This window comes from Metarhizium acridum (genome assembly GCF_019434415.1).
Source record: "Metarhizium acridum strain ARSEF 324 chromosome Unknown scaffold_1, whole genome shotgun sequence".
NCBI lineage: Eukaryota > Fungi > Ascomycota > Sordariomycetes > Hypocreales > Clavicipitaceae > Metarhizium > Metarhizium acridum.
In genome coordinates, this window is record NW_027094015.1 from 3600038 (window position 1) to 3625388 (window position 25351).

General features: G+C 48.5%; 9 protein-coding genes across 11 annotated transcripts; 4 read left to right on the forward strand and 5 right to left on the reverse strand.

Annotated features, from left to right (window-relative positions):
- Window positions 1–605: 605 nt before the first annotated feature.
- Window positions 606–5079, forward strand: ATG9 (autophagy protein atg9). Its single transcript, XM_007808266.2, has 3 exons — window positions 606–1928; window positions 1978–2698; window positions 2780–5079. The coding sequence occupies exons 1-3, from the start codon at window positions 1270–1272 to the stop codon at window positions 4103–4105; spliced, it is 2706 nt and encodes a 901-aa protein (XP_007806457.2). The 5' UTR covers window positions 606–1269; the 3' UTR covers window positions 4106–5079.
- A 175-nt stretch (window positions 5080–5254) lies between these two features.
- On the forward strand, window positions 5255–5629 carry J3458_001088 (uncharacterized protein; the record flags this gene model as incomplete). Its single annotated transcript, XM_066116529.1, has 1 exon — window positions 5255–5629. One exon carries the CDS (start codon window positions 5255–5257, stop codon window positions 5627–5629), a length of 375 nt encoding a protein of 124 aa, XP_065978411.1.
- Window positions 5630–5718: 89 nt separating this feature from the next.
- Window positions 5719–7276, forward strand: MRS4 (Fe(2+) transporter; the record flags this gene model as incomplete). The annotated part of the gene is made up of 8 exons (XM_007808265.1): window positions 5719–5756; window positions 5867–5936; window positions 6037–6072; window positions 6188–6320; window positions 6382–6474; window positions 6579–6635; window positions 6706–7177; window positions 7243–7276. The coding sequence occupies 8 exons, from the start codon at window positions 5719–5721 to the stop codon at window positions 7274–7276; spliced, it is 933 nt and encodes a 310-aa protein (XP_007806456.1).
- A 466-nt stretch (window positions 7277–7742) lies between these two features.
- J3458_001090 (uncharacterized protein) lies at window positions 7743–10278 on the reverse strand. The gene is made up of 2 exons (XM_007808264.2): window positions 8886–10278; window positions 7743–8711 (listed from the first exon to the last, which is right to left on the reverse strand). Exons 1-2 carry the CDS (start codon window positions 9864–9866, stop codon window positions 8130–8132), a joined length of 1563 nt encoding a protein of 520 aa, XP_007806455.1. The 5' UTR covers window positions 9867–10278; the 3' UTR covers window positions 7743–8129.
- Window positions 10279–10356: 78 nt separating this feature from the next.
- Window positions 10357–15813, reverse strand: J3458_001092 (uncharacterized protein). 2 transcript variants are annotated; one of them, XM_066116530.1, is made up of 8 exons: window positions 15400–15813; window positions 15118–15280; window positions 14726–14893; window positions 13989–14652; window positions 12908–13928; window positions 12768–12847; window positions 12545–12704; window positions 10357–12452 (listed from the first exon to the last, which is right to left on the reverse strand). In XM_066116530.1, the coding sequence occupies exons 1-8, from the start codon at window positions 15465–15467 to the stop codon at window positions 12095–12097; spliced, it is 2682 nt and encodes an 893-aa protein (XP_065978412.1). In that variant the 5' UTR covers window positions 15468–15813; the 3' UTR covers window positions 10357–12094. The 2 variants fall into 2 exon arrangements, with proteins under 2 accessions (XP_065978412.1, XP_065978413.1); XM_066116531.1 differs by having other exon boundaries at window positions 11904–12452; window positions 13989–15280.
- J3458_001091 (uncharacterized protein) lies at window positions 10409–12014 on the forward strand (the record flags this gene model as incomplete). The annotated part of the gene is made up of 2 exons (XM_007808263.2): window positions 10409–10856; window positions 10909–12014. The coding sequence occupies exon 2, from the start codon at window positions 11055–11057 to the stop codon at window positions 12012–12014; it is 960 nt and encodes a 319-aa protein (XP_007806454.1). The 5' UTR covers window positions 10409–10856; window positions 10909–11054.
- On the reverse strand, window positions 15400–18489 carry J3458_001093 (uncharacterized protein). 2 transcript variants are annotated; one of them, XM_007808261.2, is made up of 2 exons: window positions 17956–18489; window positions 15814–17865 (listed from the first exon to the last, which is right to left on the reverse strand). In XM_007808261.2, the coding sequence occupies exons 1-2, from the start codon at window positions 18159–18161 to the stop codon at window positions 16374–16376; spliced, it is 1698 nt and encodes a 565-aa protein (XP_007806452.2). In that variant the 5' UTR covers window positions 18162–18489; the 3' UTR covers window positions 15814–16373. The 2 variants fall into 2 exon arrangements, with proteins under 2 accessions (XP_065978414.1, XP_007806452.2); XM_066116532.1 differs by having other exon boundaries at window positions 15400–18482.
- A 351-nt stretch (window positions 18490–18840) lies between these two features.
- On the reverse strand, window positions 18841–21700 carry LPD1_1 (dihydrolipoamide dehydrogenase precursor). Its single transcript, XM_007808260.2, has 5 exons — window positions 21376–21700; window positions 21207–21271; window positions 21060–21139; window positions 20294–20998; window positions 18841–20175 (listed from the first exon to the last, which is right to left on the reverse strand). The coding sequence occupies exons 1-5, from the start codon at window positions 21435–21437 to the stop codon at window positions 19558–19560; spliced, it is 1530 nt and encodes a 509-aa protein (XP_007806451.2). The 5' UTR covers window positions 21438–21700; the 3' UTR covers window positions 18841–19557.
- Window positions 21701–21834: 134 nt separating this feature from the next.
- SGD1_1 (suppressor of glycerol defect) lies at window positions 21835–25297 on the reverse strand. The gene has a single exon (XM_007808259.2). The coding sequence runs from the start codon at window positions 24928–24930 to the stop codon at window positions 22360–22362; it is 2571 nt and encodes an 856-aa protein (XP_007806450.2). The 5' UTR covers window positions 24931–25297; the 3' UTR covers window positions 21835–22359.
- Between the last annotated feature and the right edge of the window lie 54 nt (window positions 25298–25351).

Below are 25351 nucleotides of genomic sequence, written 5' to 3' on the forward strand. Positions count from 1 at the left end.
GGTTATGAAAGGCTGAAGAGCAACCTACACTCTTCTTTCAAATAATACAATGCGGTGCTCATGCAATGTGTCTCAAATGTGATATGTAAGAAAGGTCAAAAAGTTGTACCAGCTCTAACCTAGGTACCTACCTAGTACCTAGTAGGTAGGCATCCGCCCGGCCTTCCAAACTCATGATGCGTCTCTCTGACACGTCTGTACCAGGTAGGAAGGCGGTGAAGTCGGGGTAATGACAGATGCCTGGGCTATTCAATTTCCGGCGCTTTGCCGATACTCGACATTACCCTAGGCACAACCTACCTAGGTACCTAGGGTACCTTTGCACGCGACCTCTGGTTCTGGTCAGAGAGACATGACAAGACAGGTCTTACATTATCACAGGCAGTTTTGAAAGTCTTATGGCTTAAATAAATTCTAATGAGCTCTCTTGTTCTAGTTATTGTGCATGGTAACTATCACTGCAAAACCCCTTGGCGCGCAAAGGTACCCTAATAGTCTGTTGGCATCTTCTAGACTTAGTCACATGGAGAGTTTGTGTCAGGTGCCTCTACAAAGCCGACTGGTGTAATGACCACGGGCCATTTTCAAAGTCTCATGGACGCAGACATTGGTTCCATAAATTCTCTTATTGCAATGTACACGACGATACAGAGCAACGTAACTGAGGCGCATTCCGTCAGTGTTCTTGGACTGTGCGAATACCTCATAATGTAATAGTGATATTCTATTTCTTGGGGTTCCTCTTTAGCTACTATATGTACTCTGGGTACCTTACCAAGTAACTGAGAGGTACTAGTTGCATCTAGGCACTGGGTCAGATGCTTTGGCGTAACAGTATAGCTAATAATCCGAAGGCATTTGGAGGGTCATTCCCCCGTGGTGGACCAGGGAGGACCCCGTGCAGCCTAAATTTGATGGTACAATAGCACTTGACTTGAGTGGAGCAGCCGCCAACACACTACTACTGGAACCACCACCTAACATCTACGGAGTAAGAAATAATCGTGTTACGTCGGGCTGTCTATCATACGGCCATCTGTTCATATAGATGGATGCGTACCCGGTACGGAGAAGTAGCTCAATCTAGCTAACAATCCTCGAAAGATATTTGTGTTAGGAGAATTGCTAACAGGAGCCTATCCAGTGAAGCTTAGGACCAAACGCCAGGAGATGACGTCCACCGCACGCGACTGAACAACAGTGCCACCAAACAAGTGTGCAGGAGCCCGGCAAGCTCTACGTTTTCTGCAAAAGAACTTTGCCACGATAATGGCATCCGATATGTTTCACCCGGACGAGACGCCGTCTCGACGCGGCCGTCCGGTTCAAAGTGAAGCAGGTACAAGCTCGCACAGCGGGGAAGTTGTGAACCTCAAGGAGAGCAACAGGCTGGACTCGGAAAGTGTAGATCACAACTTCGACTACATTGATGCCGAGACTCCAGCTACCGGAAGAAAGCATGCTGCGTCGCATACATCGACCAATATCGCTGGAGGTGAATCAACGCAATTCTCCAAATTTGCATCAACTTCCCGATGGCCGTATCATGACGAGGACGTCGAGAATGATGTGCCGGCATCGCTTTTAGTTGAGTCTCATGAACAGGAACATAAAAGAACCTTGCAGTCCATGCATACAGATCACGATACGACGCCCCTGCACGCCGGAAAATTCGACAGACAACCAAAAGCACGGTGGCAGGCAACAACCGGACATCAGCACATGCATCCGCATAGCCAGCAAAGCGACATCAGTATACAGCAGCCTAGGTCTTTGATGAATGGCCTAGCTCCTGGTGGGAGGAGGGAGAAAGCCCTTTGGAGATGGGTCAATATCTCAAACCTTGATAGCTTTATGCGGGATGTATATGATTACTATGAGGGTGGTGGTCTACTATGCATACTGTGTTCGAATGCACTGTGGCTTCTGTGAGTGCAAATGGTGACAAAATGCATTAGATCTGCTAACAAGGTGTAGGGAGACGCTTTTTGTCGCCGTTCTACTGACGTTTCTCACTCAATGTGTTGACTATGGAAAAGTGCCTCATAGTAAGTCGTTGAGTGAAGTTGTCGTCAATCAGTGCACACGATATATGTCGACCTCCTGGAGCCTTGGCATCTGGATGTATTCCTTTTTCTTTATATGGAAATCGGTCCAATACTTCTTTGAGATCCGTCGCTTGATATATGTCCGAGACTTCTTTGTCTATCTGCTAGAAATTCCTGAGCAGGATATGCAAACAGTATCGTGGCAAGATATCGTTGCCCGAATCATGTCCTTGCGTGATTATAACCCGAAGACTGCCACCAATATGCCGCGCAATCTTCGCCGTTATATCGGAAGTCAGTCGAAGGAAAGACTTGACGCTCATGACATAGCAAATCGCTTAATGAGAAAGGAGAACTTTCTTATCGCAATGATCAACAAGGATGTTCTCAACCTCTCACTCCCGGTACCCCTTCTAGGCGACAGACAGCTTTTTTCAAAAACTATGGAATGGTACTTGCATTATTGTATACTCGACATGGCTTTCAACGAGTTTGGCCAAGTGAGGCAGGAATTTTTGCGCGCCGATAGACGTTCTTTGCTTAGTCAAAAGCTTCGACAGCGCCTGTACTTTGCTGGGTTCCTCAACCTCATTTTTGCTCCAGTCGTACTCGCATATGTTGTAATTGTGTATTTTTTCACCTATTATAATGTAAGATGTCGCTGCCGAATCACCCAGCTCACAGCTCAGCCTTTATTTTGATAAGCAAAGGCTAATTGGCCACGGCTGCAGGAATATCAGAAAGACCCGAAACTAGCAGCCGCCCGGAAGTACACGGCTCTTGCGGAGTGGAAGTTTAGGGAGTTCAATGAGCTACCTCACATCTTCTATGAAAGGCTCCATATGTCTTTTCCATTTGCAACCCGGTATATTGAACAGTTCCCCAAGCGAATGACGGAAGAAATTGCTCGAAGCATCTCATTTATGTCCGGGGCCATAACAGCTGTGCTAGCCGTTGGCACTCTCCTCGACTCTGAGCTTTTTCTCGGATTTGAAATAACACAGGATAGGCCAGTCCTATTCTATCTCGGTGTTTTTGGGGCCATATGGGCTATGACCCGGGGCATGATATCGGAAGAGACCACTGTATTTAATCCGGAGTATGCACTACGAAATGTTATCGAATATACGCATTACATGCCAGACCACTGGCAGGGACGTCTGCATAGCTTCGAGGTCAAGCAGGAATTCTCGGAGTTGTACAAGATGAAAGTTGTTATATTCTTGGAAGAGGTTTTGGGCATCATCACAACTCCAATGCTCTTGTTCTTCTCTCTACCGAAGTGCGCGGAACAGGTGGTTGACTTCTTTCGTGAGTTCACGATTCATGTAGATGGCCTCGGCTATGTGTGTTCCTTTGCTGTCTTCGATTTTAAGAAAGGGATGAGACAAACTCAGACACAGGCAGCCGGCCCCGATCTTCGAGATGACTATTATTCTACTAAACACGGGAAGATGGCAGCGTCATACTACGGGTTCCTGGACAACTATGTTATTAATCCAAAGACGGGTATCCCTGGTCATATGCCACCTGGGCCTCGGGGGCAATTTTACCCGCCGCCAGCCTTCCCTAGTCTTAACTCTCCGTCTCTCGCGGCAGATATGCATAAATCAAACATCTCGCGGACAGACTTGGCGCGGAATCGGGCTCGTGGGACCAGCACGATGCCGCACAAAAGAGCAATGGTGCCCACCGTTCCGCATCTATCTCCCATGGCATCGGTGTTGTTAGACCCGCATCATCAGCCAACGGCGCCATCGTTGGGTGCGAGAAGTTGGCACCGGACTCGCCAGGCTAGAGGTGCTTATCATGGAGAAAATCAGATCATAGAAGAAGGTGCAGGCTACGGAGCAGACAGACAAAGTGTAGGCGACGAAGATGATGTTTACGATGAAGGCGGTATCCTAGGAGAATCAACATGGGAAACATCTCCAGATAAGGGCCTTAGCCGAGAAAATAGCTCAACACAACACGGAGAGCTAGGGGAAGGTGGTGTGCTTGGGCTCATATATCAACTACGCCAGGCACAACATCGTCGACGAGGTGGCGTGGTTTAAGATGTGTCTTTTTGTTACAAGGGCGATATATGGCCGGAGGGCTGATTACACACCTGGGCAGCGACGAATTTTGCTCACGAAATGTATGAAAGTGTGGTACGAGGGGTGATGACAAGCTTTGCCCTTGACTATGTAAACCTACCTGGGTAGACAGGTGGTCAACCAAAAGACCTTTTCCTCTGCACACTCAATTTTAGGTGGAGGAGACGCGACAAATGATGGCTACGACGGGGTAATACTACTTACGTCTAGGCGAGATTAAATGACGGATGACTGAATGATACAAGGCTGGCTCGGATGTGAGTACAACGCAGCCGAGCCGAGTGCGCCAAGAGGCAAGTTACTAAACCCCGGTGTCTCTATTACCATCTACTGCCAATTAATAGTCAACTACTAGTATTTTACCGAAGAAAAGACGAGACAGTGCGCCGGGACATGACTAAATGGATACCTATCTATAGTTCAAGTGCCAGAGACGAGCTCAAGCATTTGATACAACAAGGCAAAGACCAGACTTCGCTACATATGTATGCTACGAGCTTACACCAGCAAGACTCAGCTTCCCAACAGTCAATTTTTCGTCATTATAGCATTTTATGGCGAAACTGAATAAAATATCGTGGATGGCTAATTTCTCAATTCTGCTCCGTACACAATGAATGTGCTGACGATTGTAGACCATGACCTCCCACAGGCTCACAGCTCCCACTTCTCAGAGGGCTCGGAGTGTGTCTAGACTAAAGCCGAGGCCAAGAGCCCCTGCGATATACACTGCCAGTTCGAACGAGGTCCTTAGGTGCTAGTATCTAGTTCGAAACCAGTGAGGGCAAGGATCCAGGCTAAGGAGCATAGCATATCAGCACATGGCGGAGTGCTCCAGTGCTGACACACACCTCCGATGCGTCACTATATTCGATCAACATATCAATGCGGAGCAGAACCAGTCTGGCAGGCGGTTTGGTAATTAATATGCCGAGCGGACGACGCGCCGGACCCTGGAATTGGTCAACTGGTACTAGTCTGCTGAGGTGCATGCATGGACCAGTCGACGCTCTGGCATGGCTGGTGGTGCCCCTTCTAGTGGCTGGGTCCTGAGAGTAGTTACTTTGTGCGCACTACGCAGTACTGAGCACTGGGTGGTTTTGAACGATGGCCACTTGGGTTTGCGCCGGACTCCGAGGCCGTGAACGGAGCAACCATCGCGGAAATTTTTACCAGTTGGCCTCGCCCAGACCTGCCAGACACCGTTTCGCCTCGATTGTTGTCCGACTCTTTGGTCAAGTTCATCCTCAACCCATCCACCGACTGCTTATTGACAGTCGTTTGCTTGACTCATTTTCCGTACCATTCCATTTCAAACTCCTTGAGACTAGCCCGGCCATTGTGGTTCAGCCGTTGGCACTTCATCCCAACTCCGGACGTGCACCACCACATCGCAATCATTCATCCGCGCAGCTCTTACTCAGCATTCGTCTCTGCGCATCCCGAGTCTCTCAATTTTCCATCGACTGTTTTCTGCCTTGACATCGGCCGATTGCCCCGGCACTCCCGCTGCCAATCTGGCTGCCCTGGACTCTAAAGCCTTCGGCAGAGCTTCTGAAGCTGTGGCCGAAATGGCCCAGCCAAGTGCCGAGCCAGGCGATGATTACGAGTAATTGCAACCATCCCCCTTCCCTCTGAACCCCCCCCCCCCCCCCCAAAAAAAAAAAACACACAAACAAAGCGGTGTTGATGTGCTGACTATGTTATTCAACTGACAAGCTATGAATCACTTCCGCCTAACTTCTCCCTGTTGCAGAATATGGCAGCAGGCGCGTTTGCTGGCATCGCCGTACGTCCGATCCCCATTTACCTGCTATGGTAGCCGAACCGGCTCTGCCGAACATTGTATACCCTTGGTCAGTTGAATGATGCTGAGAATCGATATTTAGGAGCACACTGTCATGTATCCCATTGATGCAATCAAAGTACGATTAGCCAACCTGCCTCCAACCCTACTTGTCCAGAGCCGACGTGCCGCCATTTCCGGCGCGACGACCGCCTATCGGAATTACTCACATATACTAACAAAATCCAAATTAGACGCGAATGCAGGTCCTCAGTCCTAGCACTACAACAGCTTATTCTGGTGTTCTCCGCAACACCTATCAAATAGCATCGGGGGAGGGATTCTTCAGTTTGTGGCGTGGGATGTCTAGTGTCATTGTTGGAGCTGGTAAGATAACTATGCTTCCAGGCACAATGCCTTTTGCAATGGGCTAAACAGATGCATGTAGGCCCTGCACATGCTGTGTACTTTGCTACATACGAGGCTGTCAAACATGCCATGGGTGGGAACCAGGCCGGTGTGCACCACCCACTCGCCGCCGGTAAGTCTAATATCGTAATACGGACTATGGACTTCTGTATCAGCCTGCATGCCCTGGGTTGGAACCGTGAGATACTCGCATAACTGACACGATGTATGAAACAGCTACCAGCGGAGCTGCCGCTACTATTGCTAGCGATGCCTTTATGAACCCATTTGATGGTAAGGTCCTCGCTAGCTTGCTAATGATTCGTTTCTCATCGCTCGAAAACAGTCTCTAATTCAGTTACAGTCATTAAACAACGAATGCAAATCCAAAACTCCAGCAAAATGTACCGGTCCATGATCGACTGCGCCAAGTATGTGTACCGAAACGAAGGCATTGGAGCGTTTTACATTTCATATCCTACGACATTGTCCATGACAGTCCCGTTTACTGCATTGCAGTTTCTGGCTTATGAATCGATTTCGACGGCCATGAATCCCGAAAAAAATTACGACCCTTTTACGCATTGTCTTGCTGGAGCGGTTGCTGGAGGCTTTGCGGCTGGCTTGACCACACCAATGGATGTAATTAAGACAATCTTGCAAACTCGAGGTACATCATCGGACCCTCAAGTTCGAAGTGTGAACGGATTTCTAGGCGGATGTCAGCTTCTTTATCAAAGAGAAGGGTTTCGTGGCTTCTTCAAGGGTGTGCGTCCTAGAGTAGTCACCACAATGCCTAGCACCGCTATTTGCTGGTCGGCATACGAGTTCTCCAAGTAAGCTCATTACAGATGATAGGTCGGCTACCTCGAACTTTTGAAATTGCTAACTAGTATTGCAGGGCCTATTTCATCAAGCGCAACGATTCATCGTAAGGGGCGCATGGTTAGATGTATCGTCGACTAGAGTCTCACAACGCCTTGATGGCCACCTGTCCATCGAAGCAATAAAGTGCGCATTTCTTGTCATGGGCTCTTGGCGCATCGGAGGTAGAGGCCTGCTGTCCTTTGTTTTACTTCGGCCTTTTCTTTCCCGCCTTTTGTTGGCTTGGGACTTTGAACTCTGACGTCTACAGAGATCCTTCGCTTCAGACAACAGACGCTCTGCATCCAATGCTTCCATACTGTAGCTACTGGAAATTGTGTACACAAAATGCGATGGATTTAGCTCTTAGGAATCTCTGGGAACGGGCAGTATCATACTGACTAGAACTGATGGCTTGACGAAGCATTATTGATAAAACTGGATATCTAGATAGGCATGTCGGATCATAAGCACTACTATGAATGTCCGCAGACATCTGATGCGAATTCTAAAGGATTTGTAATGTTATTTACTACCTGATTGATCATACCATAATGTCCTTATTGTTGTGATGGTGGCTTTTATCTGGTTCATGTTGATTTCCTTAGCTTCCTCTCACGATTAGAACTGTGGCGATGTCACATGGCCTGCCTATTTCCTTAATGGCAACCAATCGGACAGTTGTGGTGCACAGGATAATACAAATGTCCTGCAATTGGTGACATTTATTCTGGATGCTAGTAAATCAAAGCAACTTGCCAAATTAGTCTAGAAGGGGTTCGACAGCTGCCCAAGATGCTATCCGAGAAGAAGCAGATAGAGTGTGTATCACAGCTGGACGGCACGTTTCATATAAAATCAAGGAGAGCGGATTACCCTACTAATCTGGATACCACATGATTTCTGATTATGTGCCATGATTTATTAAAACCCAAATGGGCCACCACCTCCCCCGGGAAAGTGGAATTTGAAGTTTGCACCGCCCCCATCTTGTTGATGAAACATGAAAGGGTGTCCCCCACCAAATGGGCTTCCTTGAAACGGACTACCTTTCTCTTGTGAGTTGGGATCATCCCCTTGATCAAATCGGGCACGTAATTCGGGGTTGCTGAGGACCTCGTATGCTTCGTTGATAGAACCCATTTTCTTCTGTGCTTCCTCCCTAGTGATACCTTGCTTTTCAGCCTTGTCTGGGTGATACTGCTTAGATGCTTTGCGATATGCTGCTTTGATTTGTCTTTCATCAGCGTCATTTGCCACACCCAATATCTTGTAATAATCCTTCGTCTTGCTTCGCTTTAGAGCAATTTGCGCCTTTTGCAAAATGGGATGGATCTTATCACTCTTGTCCGGTCGTATCTCGGCAGCTTTCTCGAGTGTCTGAATAGCTGCATCGTATTCTTCACGCTTGAGAAGCGACTTGCCCTTGTATATGAGGCCCCAGAATGACTCAGGGTCTAGCTCGATTGCCTCCTCGCAGTATTTAGAGGCCTCCTTGTGGTTTGACTGGGCAAAAAAACGTCAGTTATGCTGTGGCCGAACAAAAACGGAGTTTCAAAAATGCTGAAAGATATTTCATGATGGATACCGAGAGGGCAGGGGAGCACAAAAGTTTGGAAATCTTCTGAGTGGGAAAATAAAAAAAAGAAACATGCGTAAATACCGGGCTACCAGGCTTACCTCTACATATGCTTGACACAGCATTTCAACAACCCTGTCGTATAACCTTGTCCTGGCTTGCATTGGAATCCAACCATCTCGTCGGAGATTGTCTATTTGCTCACGAATACTTGGAAGCAGGCCTGGTTCGTCTGCAGACCCTACTAACGACCGACCGGCTGAAGTAGTCTGGCCTCGGTTGAGCTGGCTCTCAGCCTTTTGAAATGCCTTTTGATGACGTCTCTCTTGCTTGTGTAACGCCTTGCAAATTTTAGAGTCAGGATCAGAGTGCAGGCATTTCCTGACTTGTGCAATGGCGTTATCAAAATCTGCAAGTGCATAGAAAGTAGTTGCAGAAATGAGAATGTGCGGATCAATGCTGCCTGGCCGGAGCTGGAGGACGTGATGCAGATCACTCATGCCTTCTTCAATTTCTCCACGCTGAAACCTGCATCGGGAACGCCGCTCACGCAGAGATGGCGCTCTGGAGGCAACGAGGATGGCTACGCCGGCATGACTGATACATTCTTCCCAATTCTTATCCCTCTCCGCCGCCTCTGCTAGGTCTGCGGCCCGCTGGGCCTCTGCCAATTCGACAAGCTCTGTTGATTCATCATTTCTCTTTGCTGCCATGTATTCTGATCGGGCGCCTTCCCAATCGGCAACCTTGGCCTTTATTTTGGCTAGTTGGATATGCGCGCCTTCAAATCCTGGCTTGAGCTCCAAGACCCTGCCAAAGTCCTCACTGGCTTGGTTAGAGCGGCCAAGCGAGAGATAGGTGGTGGCACGCTTGAATAGAGTGACGTAATTCGATGGGTCTTTGGCGACGGCAGCATCGTAGTAGGCAAGAGCCTCGCTGGTTTCACCCCTGGCGAGATGCGATTGCGCTGATGTTAACAGTGTCGACACGGGCAAGTCGACAGGTATGTCATGGGCGACCAAGTTTGTGGCAGATGCAAGCAAGCTTGCTGTGACAGCAAGGTTGGAGAAGTCCAATCGCATTGTTGAGGCGCAGAGACGAGACGCGGGAGGGTCAGTCGGACAAGATCGAGCAGGGGGCGGACGACTGGATTTCGATACCAGCAACGAAGGCAGGCCTTTTCGTATGCACTTATGTACTTCAGTTGAATGATGGTTTGTATATACCCTTTCTAGAAGCTGGGGCTAGAGAAGATGGTCAAACCCATATCAATGTTACTCTCGAAGAGGCGAGCGACTGGTCGACCGTGGCTGGCGGCGAGGCGAGAAGGCCTGATGTTGCAAAAACAATAAGACTGGGTTTATACAGGATAACCGCTGTGAGGATCGATATTTTATGATTGGCAATGCTTCTTAAGTTTGTCCGGAGTAGAAGAGAACATTGAAGGGGTATTGAAAAGAATGAAGGCAGGCGTAAGTGCCAGGTGGCCACTCGGTCTATGTGGCACTTGCACCAAGACAAGGTGGTTCGAGCGTTTGGGGCGGGAGCCGCAACAGCCTGCACATGTGGGCCGGGCGCCAAGGTGTGCACTGTAAAACCACATTGTTTAAAGTTGGCGGCGAGACTTTGGCCGAAAGACACGGACAACGTCGACGTGACAACCACCACCTAACCTAAGAAGACAGGCAACTCGGACCAGAATACTCCGTAGTGCCCTCGGGCTTCGGACATTCCACATTTCACATCAGCTGGACGGACTCAAGCATCAAACGGCAAGCTTCTACGTGCTTGGATTACCTGAGTCTTGTCGCCACAAGCTTTTGCCACTTACCGACGGATAGAAACCGTTAATGTTCTGGTTGTCTGCTCCATATGACTGGGAAGACCCAGATCTGTCCCTTCTAAGAGCGTCGAGACTTCGTGGGAGTGAGGGGCCTGTCTGCGTTTGCCCGAGACGAGAGGAAGGTCGGTTTTTAATCCCTGAGTTCTGGCATAGTTCGTTGCGTGCTATCGTGCTCCTGGGTCCTAAATAAGCTACCGTACCCGCATTCAAGGTACAACTGGCTACACATGTACAAACCATCAGTGTTCTGGTCCAAGTCCCAGGTGCTAACTCAAACATAGGGAGAGGACACCAAAGGGAAGGGGGGCGACCAAGTTTCTGAAGCCGTGAAGATCAAATAGCTTGATCATTACCTAGCACCTACCGCAACCACGCTTGCCTGCTTATGTAGGTCGGAAGAATAAGAGCAATATCAACATCAATAACAATGGTCCTGTCAGCAAAGGTCCCCCCAGCGCACGATGGTTCTGCGGCCATCTTTTCTCCGTCCATGGCTCGTATCGCTGCCTCAACTGCCAAGGACTGGTCTTACGTAGACTCCTGGCTTGCCTCCAAGTTTCCTGATGGCGACACTCTGCCCATATTTGAACGCAATCCCTCAACGCTTAAGGCCCTGCTCGCAGTGGCTAGTATTAGCGAGCGCGCTGACGACAGTCGTCATTTACTGGCTAGCGCGGAAAAAATTGCCCGGGGAGAGGGTAGTCACATTGATGGATATTTCGAAGATTTGGCAGATGACCCGCCTCGTTCCGGAATGACTTCCAGCATTCGTGAGCAAATTTTATCGGCTATTTCCGCTCACCTTGACCAGGATGGCAAAGTCGCTCTCGATGCTATGGGGGACGCAGCCGTACAACATGGAATCAGCCTTCCAAAATTAGAGGATCTTAGCAATCAACTGATTGCTCTACAAACGACTTTGTTTGAAACCTCGCAGGCGAGTTTGAGGGCAGATTTTTGGAAAAGTTTTCTTTACCGTGAAGCGAAGAAGACTACAGACTGGCTTGCCACTACGCAGAGCCAGAATTACCAATTGCCGCCAGAACTAGCCAAGCAGAACTTGGACCTACAGCGGAAAACCAAGGCCTTTAATGCACATTTAGCAGATACACAAGACCGCATGGCAACCTGCGTACCATGCGGAAAGGGCTCCGATCCAACTATTCAGCTCGTGACCGAGGAAGAAGAGCAGTTTTTGGCAGTATTGTCCCATAAGAAGGATCTAGATGCGCAGTTGATGGCCTTTCAAGGGCTGCCAAGCGATACAAACAAAGCTAGGAATGAAATTGACGCACTCCGGCAAAAGCTGAGAGGATTCACCTCTCGTAGAGACGAAGCTTTCGAAAGCTTAGTGGAACAAGCAAGTCCGGTCAAGCGGCGTCCATGACGAAACATCCTTTTAGTGCAATTTGAGCATCTACCCATTGCCTTCTTAGAACTAATGAGCACTCACTCTCACTAAGTCTACTAACCTCTCTTACCCTTGCCCGAAACTGCGCCGCCTAATCTTCCAAATTGTCTACCCAGGCCAGATTTCTTAACCGGAGGTGCTGGAGCAAGCTCTTTAGATGCCGCCTGGGAGATCACCGGAGCGGGTGCTCGATTGCTGTTCTTCAAGTCCAGTGGTCCATCTGCCATACGAAGCTCGCCTAGGCTTGTCGTGGAGATGTCTTCCCCTTCCAGATTATGCCGTTGCACTCGTCTTGCTCGGTCCTGCACACTACGAAACTTTTCTAGAAGCTCGACCCACCTGATGCCGCCGTCATCTCGACCTTTCAGCCGGTTTGGCCGGTCGTAGTTGGAGCTGCCGGATGGCGTCGCCGCACTGGAAGTGGAGTGAGTATTTCACAAGTCGCATATTAAACAACCGGGATTGGTGTCGAGAGGACATTGTCATTCCCCGAACCGCCTGCTTACCTCCGAGGTGCCACCGTCAAGTACCCAATTGAGCTGACGCTGTTGAGTCTATTTTTGAGGGCCGCGAAGGCCGATGATTGTGGCAACAACATCAGAATCCCGTACATGCATTTGTATAGGTATGGATATTTCTCCGGTTCTAGCAGTTGCAGCCTCAAATCTGACGTCGGCGTAAGCAAATTAATCGACTGGCCAAGGCATCGAGTTTCCTATGATTACTCACAAGTGAAGACGGGAGATTCAATGAGTTGCACTAGCTTGTCGACCTGGATAAGAAGATTTACTGTCATGTCTAATTCACCACTACCTCCGTGTTAGCATTATAATGATCGACAGCGGAATGCGACAGAGCAGATGACATACAATATTTGAAGCAAATTGTAAGCCTGCTCATAAGCTTGTGCAAGCAAGCACAGAGAAAATGTGGCAACAGCATTGTAACACCAGGACCGAAATAAAGCTACAAACAATGTTTGTCCGTCTTTGGTTTCCAGATTTCGTAAACGTTTCCGTACTTCTGCAAGTTGTGGAGCCGTAATGAGATTATTGTTAAGATTTTGCACCATGATACTAGCAAATTCAACGTCCTCTTCCTTCTCTATGCAATCAGCTAGGGTGCGATATATTCGCTCCGGGCTGAGGCTGATGCATAGTTGCCGAATAATTAAGTTGCCCCTGGTTTCTAGAAGTTTGCGATCGGTAGAAAATAGCTGCAATAAATTGACCATGAAGTTTGCAAAGTAGTCATCTTCGCTATTTCTGGATATCTGGGATAGCAGCTGTAAGTCTTTCGTGACAACCGCGTCGGATGGATCAGAAAGGGTTTTGAGCAACGCGGGAAATGTCCCATCGTTAAATGCTAGAACTTTTCTAGGCGCCTTTCTGTGAAGCATGATAAGCCATGTCAATGCAGCAACCCTTGTTGCTTCATGGTCATTTAGAAATAAAAGAGTGAGGGAGTTAACAGCAGCAGCATAATCGAGGTCAGTCTGGGGTGAGTTGGCAGACAGCCCACCGGATATTGAAGCTGATCGGCCCAGACCATGACCAGGACTCTGCGTACCCTGCTCACGAATGCTCGATAGTGATATCCGATTGCTATGGGAATCATCAGGTCGATCGACAGCTAATGTGAGCGGTGCGTGTTGGCTTTGGCCTGGTGAAATGCCTTGGTAGCTAAGTCCTGAGTCGTCTGAGATTGAGACCACGTAATCCATGAGACAGGTATTTACTCGTGTAGCGGCTTGGTGAATGGTCTCTTTGCTGCTAGCCATAGCAGGAAGCATGTGAGCGAGGATCTTCGGGGTGAAGGGCAACACTTCCTCTGGGCATATGTCGAGAAATTCTACAATCCATCTAAGAGATTCCAATAGACAGTCTTCTTCTACTTATAGTTAGAACTGAACACTGTCAACCAGCACTTGAAGACGGAAATATCGCAAACCTAGTGGAGAGTCCAGAGTAGCCGTAAGGATCTCTAATATGTTTTTGTAGTTGATTTCAACATCTTGCCCTGGAATCCAGTCTTCCTCGGCGCTATCTTCCTCATCGTCATCGAAGGCATCGGAATCGATCTCGTCCCCTTCTTCGAGGTCTGGTCGAAGACTTTCTGTATCCATGGACTCTTGACGTTTTCGCTTGCCCCCCTCTCTCGACTTTTTGCTCTCAACAATTCCTTTCTTCACCCGCGAGATCCGTTTGATCTCGTTAATAAATTTGTCAAGACAAGACTGCGTTGCAGTTTGCACATCTGCATTCTGATCTCCAAGAAATTTGAGAAGACCCCCAAGAAAGTCAGGAAGATACGTGACGAGTTCAAGGTCAGGAATAGAATCCAACAGGGTTATCCAGCCGACGAGAAATTGCCGAGTGAAGGGGTTTATGACCCATATTCTCTCCTTCAGCAAAGGGATAAACCTTGACAGCGAGAATGCAGTGGGTAGAGTTACTTGCTGGTCTTCTACCGTGGCCTTGTCATCGCCGTCGAACCTTGGCGGTGCCTCAAGTACCGATACATATGAAGCAGCCGATTCGGAAACAATATCTTTAACAAGCCGGTCCAGCAATTCAGCGCCATTCTTTACCGATAGTTCGGAGTCCGCCCCAAGCTATGTTTTGATCTTAGTAACCAGCACAACTTTGAGCATGCCGAGCCCAGAGGCTGAAAGGAGAAGACCATACCCGACAGAGTTGATCAAATATGCTGTTAAAATAGACCAAAATCTCACCCTTTGCAACTTTGGCAATGTTATACATTGCCTCACAGGCGTAGTATCTTACACGGGCATCTTGATCAGTGAAGCAGGCAAGCACCGGCGGAACTATCCTAGCAAGATACCGTGGGAGGTCCTAACGGGTTCCAGTCAGCAGTTGGATGACATGACTCTTTGGAGAAGCATGGGCACCAGGATGGCGGACACATATATGCTTGTAGTGAAGGTAACACAGAAACGAAGAATGAACTCTAACAAGGTTCTGTTTCCTTGGATAGGTGAAGGAGTATTATTGCGCAAAAGCTCACGACACGACTCAACGTTCTGATGTGTCAACCAAACGACGCCATTGGTACTTACAGGGCCAAGAGCAATTGCCGCCGCAGCGAGGCCAATAAGTCCCCCATTTCGAGCATGAGGCTGGTGGACTGCATAAGCATAGTCATTGCACAGTTGCTCGAGAATATCGTGTACTCGTTGATAGTCCTTAGACGCGACAAGGTCTCGTATGACTTTCTCTAACCTGTCCAACACAATATCAGAGAAGGCGCTCGTCGTTCGATTCAACATGTACAACCGCATATTTAAAAAAAAAAGTGAAGAGAATGTCAAGCAAAGGCGATAAGAAAAAGGGACACATACTCAAGTGCTCCGACCTTGCGCTTGTCGTATAGTTTGTCGTTCAGGGCGCGTTGAATGTTGGTATCCATGGTCACTAGATCATGCTTTTCAACTGCGTCAGATGGTTTGCGAAGGAAATTATCCGCCTGACCATAGGTGCACAAAGCTTATACAGAGTTACGTCGGAGTACACTTGACAGGAGAAAATGGCCGCTGCCCCGATAGCTGCCTTTGAAGTGCCACGATCCTAAGAGGACAAGACAGTAAGTAACAAGAGACGAGACAACTTGAGCAGTTCGGCGGTTGCGATATGGCGCTCGAGGATAAGAGCAGACGGAGGTGTGTGTATTGATGATGTGATGCTAATTTGGTAGTCTCTGACGACCAGTTTACAGAGCGACAATTGACGACATTGAAACAGGAGTGAAGGATGGTTGAGAATATCAAGGCCGGATGGCATTGTGGCACTGTGGCACTGTGGAGATGTCGCCGAGGTGTGGCGTCATGTCAGCTGGCCACCACCAGTTAGTTAGTTGACTGTTGACTATCCGTGCCTGTGTGTTGTTGAAGGTTAAGAAAGCATAAGGGCAAATGTGGAAAATGACCACAAGATGGATGCTATAATATCGAGTGCCAGGCGTTTGTACAGGCAAGGTTCCAAACGCGGAGTATAATTACGTTCTTTCCAAGGTGCACGAGTACATCCCACGCGTTGAAACTCGATACAAAGACCACACTTTAACACTGCGTTTTTACCTATCTAGATTATTTGCCTTACCGTTTCTTCTTTATCATTAAGTTTATTAATGCCCTTCATAGCCTCAATGACAGTAACTGACGGTATTAAGATCAGAGGCTCGCCCATACCAAAAAGGAACTTGGCCTCCTCGGCTTCGCTTTTTCCTCCAACGGAAGCCCATAGGAAAGAATATATGTATCAAAGCACACCTGATCCATGAAAAATATCTTTGAAAAGTCCTCGAATTTCTCCTGCATCAGTCATCGTGTCCAAAGACACCGCCATTCCTTGCTACAGTCTGCTGGCATTTTGCCAGAATAGCAGCCTGTCGGGAGACCTCTGAAAGTCGACCAATGACAGCCTTATTTCCATCAGAAAACCCATACAGCGCATAGGGAATGCCAACGTCTCGGCAAAACTCCACTACCAGCCTTTGTGCCTTACGAAGGTTATGTCGAGGCACCCGAGGGAAGAGATGGTGGATTGCCTGAAACTGTAACCCTCCGTGTATGAAGTCGAGCCAGGGAGGGCAATCTACATCCATCGTGGTACGGAGCATGCGCTGTGCGAAGGACTCCTGCGGTCCCAAGTCTGATGTGCTCATGGCAAAATGGGAGAGCACAATTTGCACATGGAGCGGCGATGAGGTAATGTGGCTGACCATGACAAACATAAACCGCGTCCAGCCATCAGGGAGCATCTTGTACAAAATGCCATAACCAAACCAAGCCCAGAAAAAAAATTGCCCCGCAATTTCCAAGTACCAGTGCCAGGCTCCAGGGCCACGCCTTGGGCCCCTCCGAGCAATGAGATAGTCCCACGACAACCGGTAGAGATTGAATCGTCCTAACGCGAGTAGAGGATAGTATGTCCAGGCTTGGATTCTCAACATAAACTTGGCAACGGCATCGTACTCCATAACCCGATCGTAGTATGTCGATCGCAAGCTTCCCAGTAAACGATGTGTCACGGCGAAGAGGGGTATATGCTCAATGTCGGGATCATGCTCTGGGGCATTCGTGACGATGTGATGAACATTGTGGTTCCTCTTCCACCAGCCAAGGGACAGGCCGCCGATAAAATCAGCGACGAATATCCCAATAGCAGTGTCGATTTGGTAGTCGTGTGTGATCCCCATATGCCCCGCGTCATGAGCAAGGAAGACAAGTTGATGCCAAGCAAAGCCTAAGAACACCGCACCCAGCACGTATTGACTATAACTGAGAGATATGACCATAGCGGCGAATAATCCAACATATCGGCAGCATTCGAAGGCATATGCGGTCCGACTGCATTCGTAAAGGCCTTCATCCATAATCGCCTGATGCAAGCTTTTGTATTTCGCTGCTATTTCGTGCTGGGTGACAAGATCAACACCCGGGTACTTGTCGATGTCTATACTAATCTGCTCTCTTGTAAGAGCGTCTAGATACGACATTCCAGTAGTATCAGGTTCCACACTTGACTGCGAGGATATTGACGCTGTTCTTGTGGGGTGATCTTCGTCGTGGCCTCGTCTTCTCAAGCCGTCATGAGAAGCGTCAAATACAGGGGATGGCGATCTAGATATGGGAGTGCTTGAGGCTAGCACTTTGCCATTATGCAGCTCCTCACAATCAACGTTGTCGGCGTCCATAGATGAGCGAAACAGACCCCCCTGAATCGGTGGTCGGAAATTTGTCCAAAAACCATCAATCTTGCCGATTCGATACCGCATCATTTGTTCTTGGGCGGCCTTAGAGTGAAGACTGGCGTGTAGGGAAGAGGTAAATCCAGTTAGCAGGAAAGGTTCACCTTTGCAACATTGAGAAAACTGTCAAGAGTGTGAAACCACCTACGCTTGGATTTCATCTGTAGCATCCTTGCCTACCATGTGCAGTAAAGCTTTCTCACCACCAGGATGGTAAGGCAGCCATGGGTCGACTTTTAGGACATATTGATTGAAAATGACGATTTTTTGGCCGCCTGCTATACGACTTTCGATCTCGTTCCTAGACATGTAAGGGTATGTCCGAACCCCGGCAAGCGTTGAGGTCGAGTTCATCAGGTTTGATTCTTGGATGACTGAACCAAGAATATTGATTGGGGGCTGTCTACTCCGTAGTAAACAGGTTGAGTGCAGGATGTATGTACCGCCAATCGTGTCTCGTCAGGGCAGTACTAATCTACTGCGAAGAACCGTCAGTCGCACGCGCCACCCTCCCAAGTTTTTGATGTGCATGAGACGATAGACTCAGGATCCTGAGAGCGATTTGCCAGTATCCCCCTCAAAACACCCAGCAATTGAAAGGCTGAATCAATACCGTCGGGGTTTTGTGTGCTTCGCACGATCTTGCTGGCGGTCTGTGGATGTTGTATTCACGACGTTTCTTGTCTACGTCCAGGGGAGAGGGGCGGAGAACGCTGAAGCTACCAGACCGCTAACAAAATTCGTTTGGCAAAGCCACCGGCCACTTCGGCTCGGCTAGATGCAATGTGAAAGCAGCCCACTTGGGAGTTGATTGACCTGTTTAACGCATTGGGTCGCTAATCAGGGAGGCTACGGCAGGGGGTTGGTGCGCAAGTGGCACGGAGAACGGAGAAGTACGGAGTACAGGCTGGATCTTACCACCCGACATGCCACCTGGCCGGTGCAACCCCGGTATGGAGACGACGTTGAGGGTTGAAAAGGCCTTTCGAAGAGCCAACATTACACACCATTTCCTCGCGAAAAGGTTCCTCTAAGCGGAGGTGCTGCACAGAGAGGCATTTCAAATGGCTGTGATGACTCTGACCAGAAGTAGGAATGATTTTGGCCTCCGATTCTCCGAGACACCTTCTGCGAAATATTGTGAGAGACATGCTGGCATAGGCGCCCCTGTACTCTTAAAACCAATGTTGTGTAGAGCCTCGACGCGTACCTACCCAGTAGTAAGTAATAATTAATAGAAAAGTAACAGAGGCAGCTCAATCACCTCGGCATTTGGATCCTTTTATGACTGTCCAGTCATCACAAAACTACACTAGCATTTAGATCACACTGCTGGTTTGACCGTCGCATTGACCTGCTTTTCATTTGGTTGCGTAGAATTGAAAGGTTCAAAGTCAAGGAAGTATATGCATTCGCTGCAGAGGCTGATTTAAATACTACCAAAAATAAGAGCTGGCCATATAGTATGGCAGAGGCTATAACTCCTTTAACAGAGGTTTCATTACTATTTTACACCATCTACCATGAGAATATCCGGAACTACAACAAGCACCATAGCCAAATGCTAGAAGGAAGACAGATGTAGGAAGAACAACTATGCTTAACCCACCACCGTCGGTTGCTCCTGATCGGAATCATTTCCGCAGAGGCTTTGACCACCCACCCGCTCGCTCAACATTTGACATAGTCTATCGAGAGCTAATGACTCCTGAGCCTCGGCCTACTCCTATTTCCAGAAACGATTGCCGCTTTAGAAGTGAATGGCTTTTGAGCTGGTGGCCATAGCGGCCTCCTTGAAAGCTTCCGCTAATGTTGGGTGTGCATGGCAGGTTCGTGCAATATCCTCCGTTGATGCACCATACTCCAGGGCCAACGTGCCCTCCGCAATCATTTCTCCGGCATTCGGCCCGATGATGTGAACTCCAAGAAGTCTGTCCGTCTCTGGATCTGCAAGCATTTTGACGAGACCATCGGTGTCTAAATTGGTCTTGGCACGAGAATTAGCGCTGAATGGGAAAGTCCCGACACGGTACGGAATCTTCTGGTTTTTCAGCTCTTGCTCGCTCTGGCCGACCCAAGCAACTTCAGGATAGGTGTACATGACAGAGGGGATGCAACCATAGTTGACATGTCCGTATCCCTTCTTGATATACTCCACGACAGCTACAGCTTCTTCCTCAGCCTTATGAGCGAGCATTGGACCGAAAGTAACGTCGCCAACACAGCGGATATGCGGGATCTTCGTTCGGTATTCAGAGTCGATAATGACGCGACCTCGTTCATCAAGCTCCATGCCAATGTTCTCCAGGCCCAAACCCTGCGTGTACGGACGGCGGCCAATGGCAACTAAAACAACATCTGCACTGAGCTGCAAGCAGGATTAGCAGTGGTACTCATCATGAAACAGTATATCAAAACGGTCAAGGAAAGTAGGAACGAAAAAGAGGCCGAAAACCGAGCTGATACAAGGAATAGGTTCGACTTACAGTTTCAGGCTTGCCACCTTTGGCAGCGTCAACATCCAGGGTAACCTTATCACCAGATTTGTCACCGCTGACGACCTTGGTGTTCAGCTTAAAGTCCATTCCTTGCTTCTTCAAAAGCTGCTGGGTTGACTTTGCAATTTCCGTATCCATACCAGGACCTCCGATCTGGCCCAAAAACTCGACGACGGTAACCTTAGTACCTAGTCGTGACCACACTGAAGCCATCTCAAGACCAATAATGCCGCCGCCAATGACAACCATGGTCTCGGGAATTTTTTCCAAAGCAATGGCACCCGTGCTGGTAATGACACGCTTCTCGTCGATTTCAAGACCGGGAAAGGGGGTGGCTTCAGAACCGGTGGCAATGAGAATGTTCTTTCCTCGGACAGTTGTCTCGCCACCATCATTGAGGGCAACCTTGATATCATTTTCGTTGACAAATGAGCCTGCACCTTTGATGTACTCGACACCATTCTTCTTCAGAAGAAATTCAACACCCTTGGTGAGGCCGTTCACGGCGGTTTCTTTGGCCTTCATGAAGTTGGCAAGATTCAGTTTGACGTCGCCAACCTCTATTCCACGGTTCTTCGTATCGTGCAGAATCTGGTGGTACAAATGCGAGTTATTCAGGAGCGATTTCGAGGGGATGCATCCGACGTTGAGACAGGTACCACCAAGGGTGCCACGCTTTTCAATACAGGCAACCTAAAGAATCGTCGTTAATTTACAAAATAGCTATCAATAGGTTGAACATCTTTGACCTTACCTTCATGCCCTCTTGGCCTGCTTTGATAGCGGCAACGTACCCAGCGACACCACCGCCGATGATAACGAGGTCCTTCTCCTCTGAAAAATCGTTAGCTCCAGACACACGTCATGTTCGGAAATGGCTCGCCAAAATGACATCACAAACCAGAGGAAGAGGCGTAGCCACGGGTCCATCGCGACAATCCTGGAGATGAGACGATGGTTGGCAACCTGAGAAGACACAGTAGTTAGAGAGCTGAATTGATTGCAACGATTCCTAGGGACGACCATGGATGACGCATCTCAAGTGGAAGCTCCAAGATCGGACAACTTACGAGGAATGCTGCCAGGACGACGGCCTGACCGCGACCCTGGAGACAAGACGGCTAGTGAGCATCTTGAGGCACCGATATGCAAATTATGGTTGGTCAATGGGTGCCGGATGACATGCGATGGCGACGAGAGGGAAGGTTAAGGTTTTGAGACACAGATGCGTCGTCGGAGAGCTCCTGCGAGGCTTGACGGCAAAACTGCAGGGTGGCCCCGGAACAGCTGGTAATTTTCCTTGGGACCCGGCGCTTCCCTCAAAACATTGGGCTAGGTACCTAGTAGGCTGGGCACAACGCACGCAGCGAGGTCTCCCGAGTACCTCAACATAATCCACTGGGCGAGGGATGACCAATGAGGCGGCTCTGAGTTGGTTGTCGTTGCTCAACGTGATTAATGCCTCAGGACAAATGCCGAGCCACAAGCCGTACGATTCCGCCTTGAGGCGACCTTAGCCGCGCCAACATCGAAGTTCGAGAAACCAAAGAGCGAATGGTATCAATTATCAATGGACAATACTGAGTTCCCTGACACACCAAAGTCAATGATTGTTATATATCTAAATACTGGGTGACTTTGCAGCCTGAGAAGCCTGCAGCACAGAGTCTAATGGCTGAATTGTAAAGGGAAAAGAGCCCCCCTTGACACAAACAGGAGAACCATTATTTACACCTGTCTGTGCACCTGACAACTTACCTCCTAGGTAGCTACTAGACATTTCTTTTGGATTTGACCTTCTCAAGTTCTATGAATCAAGCTGCTTGTGCTAGGACGTCATTCTGCAAACGATATCAATTGGATCATAATTTACGAATTACGCCAAACCAGAGTTTGTATGTACCGGCCTGCCTTTTTACTCGAAGGGAGTGGCTGTGAAACTGACTCGTGGGCTAGTAACTACCTAGGTACCTAGACCATGATCCTTCAATTCTAAAGATCCCCCACATCATCCGACGTCAAAATGGTCATTTACCTAAATAACATAGAGTACGCTATTGCCTATCCCCGTCTGATCCTTGGATAGCGGCTTGTGCCTTTTGTCTCACCCGTTGCATCGCCTTGGTCTGCTTGTTCTCTATATGCTTGGACTTGCGGACTTTTTTCCTCAAAAACCAGTGCAGATTGGCTGCCAGAGCAGGTAGCTCGCTGGCAGGGCCGAAGATACGTTTCACCTTCAGATCTTCATTGGTCTCTTTCCCTCTGCATTGCCGTAAGAGACTTAGAAGAAACAACTCCACAAATAACGAGGCCCATACATTCAGTTCTGGGAGGTCAATGGGTTTGAGGATGCTGATGCTGAGGGCACCGTTAGCCACAAGTGATGCGTAAAATTGAGCAATATTGCCCAGCCGGCGTTCGTTTTTGAGTCTTTCCCCTTCCGTAGTCTCCTCAGCTTCCTCTGAACCTTCGCCGAACAGGGATTCGCCCAAGCTTCGAAATATTTTCCAAAGACGATCTTGAAATGCGAATCTGATCCGGCTGTTCAAGCAAGCTTGTCCCCCCACCAAGGCATAATATTCATTGTAATCTGGTTCGCTTCCGACACATTGGACCAAAACTCTAGTTATTTCAAGCTGATCATCCTTTTTCAATTTCAAACCCACAAATTGGCGATGACCATGTTCGTAGTTAAGCCCCGACATAATGGCCGTAAATATGGCAATCTGGGTACCCGTATGGAGACCTTGCGCCTTCGCCTTGCTTGGATAATCTGGCAGAACAAAATCCATGTCCTCATCGTCCGCTGCATCTTCAAGGTCACGGCTCACTGTCTTGGAGATCATTCTCGCTCTTTCTTCCGCATCACGGTAGGTCGGAACACTGGCACCAACTAGCCACCATTTCCCATGCTTGTCCACGCTTTCAGTATCTTTAAGGCCAATACCCATTGGTGCTAGACCATCCAGCCGTCTTGACTGTGACTTGAGCTCACCGAGGCGCTTTTTCATCCGAAGAACGTGCTCGGACACGATGGTAGAGTCTGTTCCTTTAGCACTCGGCTTGTTATTCTTCAGGCCCTGGATTGTTTCAATCATGAACTTTGTGCGTACTGAGATATTCGTATATCCAACGCTGTTAACAGAAGAGCTTAAAACGTTTGAAACATGCTTAAGCGCTTGAGGATCATCTCTTCGTAATAGCTTTCCAGCCATTCGACAGACCCTGAGTAGCAGTTCAACGTTCAGCTCGGAGAGGTTGTCTAACAGTTTTTCCATATAGTCGAATACAATTTTGCAACTGACGACTTCAAAGACGTACAGCTGCGTAAGAAAAGTCAGGAAATTGGAGGGTTCCTTTTTTAACGCTTGCTGACTGCTATCATGGTCTGCGGCTTGACCATAGTATTCACCAAACTCCTTCACTATATTTCGCACGAGATGTGATCCAAAGCTGGAACCCGTAATTTTGTAAACTGCGGCGGAAAATCCGCCGATCAAGACGAAGAATTGGTCAGGCAGACTCTCTTGTTTGCGCAATTGTGCCAAAATAGCATCAGTGAGAATATCGGTGACTTCCGCGCGGGCATTTGATTGGTATAACTCTTCGACAGACTGCACAATCGATATAAGGTTGGTGTCCGTCAACCGATTGATCAGGCCACGAACTTGTCGTTGTAGCCGAGGCTGGGCAAGCTTCTCTGATTCTGTACTTTCATAGCGTCGTGACAATGGAACATACTTTGCAGTCACTGACCCTCCGGTAGGTGCGATGTAAGGATTCTCTCTTTGCGGTTGTTTGTAATTTTCAAATGCTCTTTGGTCGGAATCATGTCCACCGGTGGTGTCGTCCTCGTCTATAACAGATGAACCCGGTGAAACGCTTTCAGTCATATCCCGAGTCGGAGCAGACCTCACCCTAGAAAGAGAGTCTGAAAGGGGTTGTGAAACAGGTCTGGACACCGTCTTTCTCCTCTTTGAAGACAACCAGTCATCGTAGACAGATTTTCGTTTCTTCATATCATCTTCACTGCTGGCAATATCCTCGCCCGGCTCGCCAATTAGTTCCTCCAAGCCATCTTCCTTGAATGCTTGCGGTAGAGATCGACGACCCTTTTTGATACCAAGCTTCCTCTCGAAATCTTCAATTTCAGCATCATCTTGGGCTAACTTCTCCAGGTGTATCTTTGATAAGCCTCGTCGTTTTGTCGTATTGGGAGTTGTATCTGCTGAAATTTCACCGGACGAGTCCTCCCAGTTCTCCACTTCTTCAGTGCTGTATTCCGAATCGCTACCCTTGCCAGCATCTGATAGCATATCATCGACCTGGTCCACGTCTGAGAACTGGGATGCCAAAATGCGAGGTACTGGAGACAAGGTTTTCCTGTGACAAGATGCAGAATTACCCTCTTTTCTTTTCATCATGGGCCTCGAGGGATGGTTAGAGTGCCTCTGAGATTTCCTCTGCGTCCTTTGAAGTCTGCGATTTTCCTTGCGTGTGAGGGAGTGAGGTGAGCCATAATGTCGATGGATTGCCGCTCCTCCAGATTGTTTCTGTGTGTGTAAGTCGACGCCTATGCGCTTGAACAGTTTCTGTTGGAGGTCTGTAATTGAGCCTGCTGGCATTTTGAGCAGACTGTCTGCAAATGATTCCAGAACAGGCCGATTCTTTGTGTGTAGTGCACTCGTATCACCCGAAATAAATAGAAGACGGATGGGAAAAAATCGCAGATCTGTTAACTGGGACCTAAAGTTACAAAGCTTAGGAGGCTAACGATGCTCGGGAGGAAAAAAATGAAACGAAATGTCTGGGAAAAACAAGCAGACTCTCTCAGCAGAGGGGAGCTGTTTGCTTAAAGAGAAGTTATGGGGTTTTGGGGGGGATATGACAAAAAGAACTAATAAGTCTGATGAAAACCAACAGTGATAAGAACGGGCAAGACGCTTTTCAAGCTGGAGATCCAAGCAAGGCAACTGTGCAAGTTCTGTCAACGGTCCAACTTCAAGAAGAATATGGTCAACTCAGAACTGGTGACCAGCGGAATGA

Coding starts and splice junctions, on each gene's coding strand:
- ATG9 (XM_007808266.2), top strand. CDS start 1,270: ATGGCATCCGATATGTTTCACCCGGACGAGACGCCGTCTCGACGCGGC. Junction 1,929..1,977: donor TCGAATGCACTGTGGCTTCT/GTGAGTGCAAAT, acceptor AACAAGGTGTAG/GGAGACGCTTTTTGTCGCCG. Junction 2,699..2,779: donor ATTTTTTCACCTATTATAAT/GTAAGATGTCGC, acceptor CCACGGCTGCAG/GAATATCAGAAAGACCCGAA.
- J3458_001090 (XM_007808264.2), bottom strand. CDS start 9,866: ATGCGATTGGACTTCTCCAACCTTGCTGTCACAGCAAGCTTGCTTGCA. Junction 8,712..8,885: donor TGTGTCAAGCATATGTAGAG/GTAAGCCTGGTA, acceptor TTTTTTGCCCAG/TCAAACCACAAGGAGGCCTC.
- J3458_001092 (XM_066116530.1), bottom strand. CDS start 15,467: ATGGATACCAACATTCAACGCGCCCTGAACGACAAACTATACGACAAG. Junction 14,653..14,725: donor TATTTGATCAACTCTGTCGG/GTATGGTCTTCT, acceptor ATCAAAACATAG/CTTGGGGCGGACTCCGAACT. Junction 12,705..12,767: donor TGAATCTCCCGTCTTCACTT/GTGAGTAATCAT, acceptor CGCCGACGTCAG/ATTTGAGGCTGCAACTGCTA.
- J3458_001093 (XM_007808261.2), bottom strand. CDS start 18,161: ATGAACTCGACCTCAACGCTTGCCGGGGTTCGGACATACCCTTACATG. Junction 17,866..17,955: donor GCTACAGATGAAATCCAAGC/GTAGGTGGTTTC, acceptor CCTACACGCCAG/TCTTCACTCTAAGGCCGCCC.
- LPD1_1 (XM_007808260.2), bottom strand. CDS start 21,437: ATGCTCACTAGCCGTCTTGTCTCCAGGGTCGCGGTCAGGCCGTCGTCC. Junction 21,272..21,375: donor TCGTCCTGGCAGCATTCCTC/GTAAGTTGTCCG, acceptor GTGTCTTCTCAG/GTTGCCAACCATCGTCTCAT. Junction 20,999..21,059: donor CAGGCCAAGAGGGCATGAAG/GTAAGGTCAAAG, acceptor ACGATTCTTTAG/GTTGCCTGTATTGAAAAGCG.
- SGD1_1 (XM_007808259.2), bottom strand. CDS start 24,930: ATGCCAGCAGGCTCAATTACAGACCTCCAACAGAAACTGTTCAAGCGC.